At 38.5% G+C, this 7,622-nt stretch overlaps 1 protein-coding gene across 1 annotated transcript in view; it reads left to right on the top strand.

Annotated features, from left to right (window-relative positions):
• The window catches only part of PRB3 (proline-rich protein BstNI subfamily 3), a 26,141-nt gene that overhangs the window by 4,048 nt on the left and 14,471 nt on the right, over positions 1 to 7,622 (top strand). Inside the window, exon 2 of the mRNA XM_010858773.1 lies at positions 885 to 1,253. Coding sequence (XP_010857075.1) covers positions 885 to 1,253 — 369 coding nt within the window. The remainder of the gene's footprint in view (positions 1 to 884; positions 1,254 to 7,622) is intronic.

A 7,622-nucleotide genomic window follows, 5' to 3' on the forward strand; every position in this document is an offset into this window, starting at 1 on the left:
AGTTTATTGTGATCCACACAGTCAAAGGCTTTGGCATAGTCAATAAAGCAGAAATAGATGTTTTTCTGGAACTCTGTTCCTTTTTCCATGATCCAGTGGGTGTTGGCAATTTGATCTCTGGTTCCTCTGCCTTTCTAAAACCAGCTTGAACATCTGGAAGTTCACGATTCATGTATTGCTGAAGCCTGGCTTGGAGAAAAGTGGTAGGTCACGTTTTTTTTTTTTTTACACCATAAAGATTTCCCAATTAGAACCAGGGAGTCTTGGATGATGGTTGGGGTCTTCAGTAGGTGGAGGGTCACCCTTCTGCCATCCATATGTGCCCAAGTATGAGTTCTCCATGTATCTTTCAAAGTTAATCTGAGATGATTTCTATCATAAACATGTTTTGCTATGTATCATATACTAGGTATGGGGCTTTCCAGGTGGGGCTAGCAGTAAGGGACCCAGATGCAAATTTAGGAAGATTAAGAGACACAGATAAACAAATAAATGATGGCATTTTGGCCACAAAAATAGCCAGAAATATTGATGAATTTCACTGTGGACAATAGAACCATTGCAAACACACACACAAATATATATACATATATACCCCATACATATGAACAACACTTTGGTAGGACAGAGAAACAGATGACTAAACAGACTGAAAACCACATGGTGACAGGACAATTCTAATATCAGCTCTGATTGCTAGGATATTGTTCCTTCAAAATCTTTGCCCAAGTCACTTCCTGTACCTTAAGAAATGACACACTGATCACACCTAACCTCTCAGTCCTGTTGGGCTAAGTCCCAACTCTAACCATGTCTATACTATAGTGACGAGTTCTGCCCCGTGTGAAACTCAAAGATAACATTGTTCTGATCCCTTTATAAAGGAAGCTGCCTGGTTTCTCCTAGCCCAGAGCTGAGAACATTTTCAGAGCAGTTTCAGAGACCTCCTGAGGGACCTGGAACACCACTCACAAGACCTCATCATAATGGTGCAAACCTAGATGGTGAACCTCAGCTAATTCCACCCCCACAAGATGGTGAACCTCAGCAAAGTCCACCCCCACGAGATGATGGACCTCAGCAGGGACCACCTCCACCAGATGGTGAACCTCCACAGGGTCCACCCCGCCCCAGCACTGTTGTCATCACTATCCTCTCCCACCCCCTGCTGAGAGGCATCACAGATGACCACCCCCGAGGAATGATCCACAAAGACCTCCCCACGGCCCACCATCCCAGGAATCTGGAAGTCAGTGAGTGGTATGACTCAAGCTCGCTCTCCAGCAAAGTCCTAACCCCTACAGTTCTCACCCTTTAGTGTGTCACTGAATCAGCAGAAAATATGTGGAAATTGCATAGTCTTGGGCCCTAGTTCTAAAGGTGTTTATTCAGATATTCTGGAATAAATAGCAATACCTTTTGTTTATTACATGCTATCCAAAGTGATTCTGATTTTAAGAAACACTGACCATAAACTCTCTTTTCCCTGATGACTACCTGTCATAAAGTGGGTTGGAAATAGAGCTGTGTTCTCCCTTGTCCTTTTCTCTCCACTTCCTGGGCTCAGTGACTTCCCTTTTCAAGTTTCCACCTGACCAGTCTTCTCAGGGCCCTTGTGCCTGACAAATGATACATTAATTTTTATGCTTCTAATGTTAGCAAGTTATTAAAATATTGACTTTGGAATTAATGTATGCTCAAGATAAAAAACAGAAAAAAAGAAAACAAGAGAAAAGTATGAGGCTACTTCTTAATGGAATATCACATCCAGCCTTCCTACTTCCTTCCCCAACGGCCACCACAATTAGCTCCTTTGAACATACCCTTGGGAATATTTAAACCTCCTGGGTACCTCAAATGGTAAAGAATTGGCTTGCAATGTGGGAAACCTGGGTTCGATCCCTGGGTCAGGAAGATCCCCTGGAGAAGGGCATAGCAACCTACTCCACTATTCTTGCCTGGAGAATTCCACGGTCAAGGCGCCTGGCAAGCTACAGACCACGGGGTTGCGAAGAGTCAGACACGATTGAGCGACTAACACAAACATATATAATCTTTTTCTTTGAAAATGATATAGTATTTTATATACAGATCTATAAGTTGCTTATTCCAAATAACATAATTTTGGGATCTTTATTTTTATTGAAATACAGTTGATGTACAATATTATACTAGTTTCAGGTATTCTACTTAATGATTTGACATTTATATACATTACAACTATATTTATATATATTATACTACATTTATATGCATTATAACTATTATATACATTAATATACATCATAGCTTATAATAATAAGTTATAATTACTATAAATTTATAACTAATATAACTAAAGTTATATTATAAACTTATAACATAACTTCACTGCCAGAAGTCTAGTAAGCATTTGTCAAGTAACTTATGTCTAAGAAATCTTCCATATCATTTCATAAAGCTATATGGATCTGTTTGCTCCTGGTTTTATTTGCATTTTAACTGTATTCTGTTTCTTTGTCTGACTGTGCCTGTGTCAGTGGACACTTAGGCTGGCCTCAGGTTTTTGCTATTATAGGGTATACAGCAGTAACCATCTTTGTAAATATAATGTATGCTTGAACATTATATATTTATAATGAGATAAACAACATAAGAAAGTTCTACTTCATCTTGCAAGCAACAACTTAGAACTCACTGTGTTACATGCATAATAATCATAAACAAGAAGATTAGAAGGTCCGGGACAAGGAGGAAGAAGAGAAAGTGAGAGGCTGGGCTCTCATTGACTTCTTTCCAGTTACCAGCAGGGCTATCAACCCAGTTGCCAAAACTCTCTGAACTGCCTTTTTTTTTCTTTTTTTTTTTCAGAAAATATGAATTTACAGGTCTTTCAGAAAGCCATGGAAGATGGCAATCTATCTTCCATTTACCAATAAAGCAATCAGCATCTAATTTATAAGTGTCATGTTTCATTCTGGATATTTTTGAATCTGAAATTTGAGGGCCATGAACCCAGCATAGGAGAATCCAAGGCCAGTTCTCATTGATACATACAGATGGCTTCCTCTGGGGCCACCTTCCTGGGAAAGATTTTCCCTTTGTCCTTTGCTTGAGGACAGGAATGTGTATCTCTTTTCAACATGATACTGCCTCCTCCTTCACCCTGGATTCTTTAATCATAAGCCAGGTACTTGTTTTTCTCCTTCCCTGGTTTCTATACCACTAAGGCTATGTTTTATTTTATTTTATTTTATTTTATACTTTTCACTAAGACTCTAGCAATGCTGAGAAATGAGGAAAAATATTGCAAATGTAAGAAGTTGCACAGGATGGAAATTCTTAAAATTTCCAAAATAATTGATCCTAGGGAAATGAATGTGGTTCTAAGTCCTTACTCTTGGAGTCCCCTATATCCCAGCTACATATTTTTTTTAAACCTTTCTCCTTTTTCTCCCTCATTACATACCCTGCCTTTCTTTAACACAACCTGAGTGTATTTCATAAAGGAGATGGTATGCTATATTTTAAACAGTAAGGAATTTGGAGTCCTTCAGACATGAGTTTAAATCCCATCTCTTTTTGTTAGCTTTGGACTCTTGGAAAGCTGCTTCAGGCCTCAAAGCCTTTGTTTACTCATCCATACAGTGAGGATAATAATAATATCTACGCTAGAGCATGAAGAGTAATGAGTTAACATACCTAAAAACCATTTATATCAATAGGTTAATGTCATGGGGAAAAGGAGGACTTCCTTCTCTTTAGATTAAGAAATGAAACAAGTGAATATGGGAAGGAGCCAAATTTTAAGGAGCCAAAATCTTATATAATATGGATTGCTCTCTTTAAGGCAAACAGTGTTGTTCAGTTGCTAAATCATGTCTTACTCTTTGAAGACCCATGGACTGTAGCACATCAGGCTTCTCTGTCCTCCACTATCTCCCAGAGTTTGCTCTAATTCATGTCCATTGAGTCAGCTATGCTAACCATTTCATCTTCTGCCACCCTCTTCTTCTTTTGCCCTCAATCGTTCCCAGATTCAGGATCTTTACCAATGTGTCGACTCTTCTCAATGGGTAACCAGAGGATTGGACCTTTACCTTCAGCATCAGTCCTTTCAATGAATATTCAAGGTTGGTTTCCCTTAGGACTGACTGGTTTGATCTCCCTGCTGTCCAAGGGACTCTCAAGAGTCTTCTCCAGGACCACAGTTGAAAGCATCAGTTCTCTGATGCCCAGCCTTCTTTATGGCCCAACTCTCACATCCATACATGACTAGTACGGTAAACAGGAAAACAGTACAGAGTGATGAATACAAAATTCCCAGTCTTCTCCCAGGGCCTTGAAAGAGGCTTGTGCAAATAGGGGATCCCAAATTTTAAGTTGCATTAGCTTTGTAGAAAATGTAAATCTGACCAAATGTAACAGGTAAATCTTGTTCAGGTCCTCAACAAGCATTTAAATAAACCAGGATTTGTTGCACAAAAATGTACAAACACTTTCTATTACAGTCAGGAAATTTTGAGCATAGACTAGGTTTAGCTAGAAAACAAAGAAATTTCATGAAAATTTGAGAAAAATCCAAGCATTTTCTATCTTTTAACATAAACTTGAGTTTTTATTGAGATTTGTTTACTATAAAGACAAACAGATTTCCTAAAATGTTGAGAGGTTTATTTTAGCAATTCTCAGGACAGTTAAGTGGTAGGCTTGAGACTATAGGACTATATTTCTTAACTGTTAAATAGAAAACAGGGTTGATACATTTAATATTTTTGTTCCTATGCTTGAAAAATATGTTATGTATTCATCAATCTTATGAAAAGTACCCAACTGATTATGAATTCACACTCATGGTTTATTTGATGGAGCAAGTAAAAAAGCACTGTGCAGATTCGTCTTCTAAAATTATGAACATAGCTAACTGTTGTTTGCCTAGGAAAATAAGTCAAGAGTGCAAAAAGACAAATAAATTTAAAAAAAATAATGGAGCAGCAAAGGCTGATTTATATAAGTTCTTTTAATCTATCAAGGAATTTGTATTTTTAACCTAAAGATATTGGAATGCTATCAGAATGTTAAGCCAGGAAATTACAGGATCAGACTGGACATTAAAAAGATAATTAAGTTTTCATTTGAAATGTAGTACATTGGAAACATATATTTATTTATGTTTTTAGCAACGTCCAAATAAAGCTATAATAATGAAATTTTAAAGTAATTAATGGCCAAGGATAATAAGAATGTGAGAGGAGATGACAGCAAACAAGAAAGATGAAAAAATTCTGAAATTGGAACGACTAGATGAAAGTTAACAGAGGTAGTGAATGTGCAGAGGATGAAACCAGACATGGAAGTGAGAAGAGCAGTACAAATCAAAGTACTTCGGAATCCCCGAGATATTGCCTCTTTTAGAATATTGCATTTTCCTCTCCAGAAGTTCACATTTATCCACATTTATTGTAAAACCTGCATTTCTAGTTGTTTGATCCTAGAATTTTTTATTTGTTCTTGTAAGTAAGGTTGTTACTCTCATTCTCTGTCCGTTGAATCTCCTACTAATTTTGATATTCACAAAGTATATGAATGTGGGAAAGACACTTAATCAGATTATGCCTTTATTCTTTCATCTGAAATGTGAACATGATGCCAAAAATCAAAGAGCTCTTGTGAAAAGTTTCAGCTATATATATGAAACACTTATGGCTCTGCTGAACACAAAGGAATGATCAATGGACACATAGCTATACAGCTGTTCATGTAAAGAAGCTTAATATGGGGAAAAGGTAACTTGTCAACCAACATCTCTTATACTGTTGCAAAGGAAGACATGAAGGATGGCAGTGTGGCTTCTGTGCTGACGATCAACCACAAACTCAAAAGAGAAGAGGTCCCTTTGTCCTCCTTCAGTTCAGTTCAGTTCAGTTCAGTCGCTCAGTCGTGTCCGACTCTTTGCGACCCCATGAATCACAGCAGGCCAGGCCTCCCTGTCCATCACCAACTCCTGGAGTTCACTCAGACTCACGTCCATCGAGTCAGTTATGCCATCCAGCCATCTCATCCTCTGTCGTCCCCTCCTCCTCCTGCCCCCAATCCCTCCCAGCATCACAGTCTTTTCCAATGAGTCAACTCTTCGCATGAAGTGGCCAAAGTACTGGAGTTTCAGCTTTAGCGTCATTCCTTCCAAAAAAATCCCAGGGCTGATCTGGGATCCCTCAAACCCTAATGGTTAAGTGCTGGGGCAGTTCAGTGTCATTTATTAGTGTCCTCTTGCCCTCTTTCTTCATGAAATATTTTACTTATATTAACATACTCTCTCAGGGTAGTGGAACCAGAAGTAAATATGTGGATACAATCTTGTCCATATTTGGCACATAGAAATATTAAACATGGGTGGCAGTAAAATGAAAAAACTGGGCCCTGGAATCTCTGTATCTCCATATATAGAGAGAGGGATTTATTTCCATAGTCTCTGTCACTAAAAGAGCCCTAAATGAGCATCGCCTCCTCTAGCCACTGGTATCCCCTAACAAGGCCACCCTCACCCACTGCCTATTTTGATTACCATCAGTCTTCATGAGGGAACTTCTCCATTCCTGTCTTGTCACTGTCAGAGAAGCTTTTATAGATACACAAATTTGGCTTTGTCATTCCTCTGGTTACAGTAGTGTACCGGGCATAAATAGCACTGTAAATAAAATGTGAGGACTTGGTATGAACATCATTTTAAGGGCTTTATCCTTGTCTTAAGAAATCTGTGGGACCTAATTAACCTTAAAAGCTTCTGCACATCAAAGGAAACTATTAGCAAGGTGAAAAGACAGCCTTCAGAATGGGAGAAAATAATAGCAAATGAAGCAACTGACAAACAACTAATCTCAAAAATATACAAGCAACTCCTACAGCTCAACTCCAGAAAAATAAATGACCCAATCAAAAAATGGGCCAAAGAACTAAATAGACATTTCTCCAAAGAAGACATACAGATGGCTAACAAACACATGAAAAGATGCTCAACATCACTCATTATCAGAGAAATGCAAATCAAAACCACTATGAGGTACCATTTCACACCAGTCAGAATGGCTGCGATCCAAAAGTCTACAAATAGTAAATGCTGGAGAGGGTGTGGAGAAAAGGGAACCCTCTTACACTGTTGGTGGGAATGCAAACTAGTACAGCCACTATGGAGAACAGTGTGGACATTCCTTAAAAAACTGGAAATAGAACTGCCTTATGATCCAGCAATCCCACTGCTGGGCATACACACTGAGGAAACCAGAAGGGAAAGAGACACGTGTACCCCAATGTTCATCGCAGCACTGTTTATAATAGCCAGGACATGGAAGCAACCTAGATGTCCGTCAGCAGATGAATGGATAAGAAAGCTGTGGTACATATACACAATGGAGTATTACTCAGCCATTAAAGAGAATACATTTGAGTCAGTTCTAATGAGATGGATGAAACTGGAGCCTATTATACAGAGTGAAGTAAGCCAGAAAGAAAAACACCAATACAGTATACTAATGCATATATATGGAATTTAGAAAGATGGTAACAATAACCCTGTGTATGAGACAGCAAAAGAGACACTGATGTATAGAACAGTCTTATGGACTCTATGGGAGAGGGAGAGGGTG

This window comes from Bison bison, unplaced genomic scaffold, assembly GCF_000754665.1.
Source record: "Bison bison bison isolate TAMUID 2011002044 unplaced genomic scaffold, Bison_UMD1.0 scf7180017864390, whole genome shotgun sequence".
In the NCBI taxonomy this organism is placed as follows: Eukaryota; Metazoa; Chordata; class Mammalia; order Artiodactyla; family Bovidae; genus Bison; species Bison bison.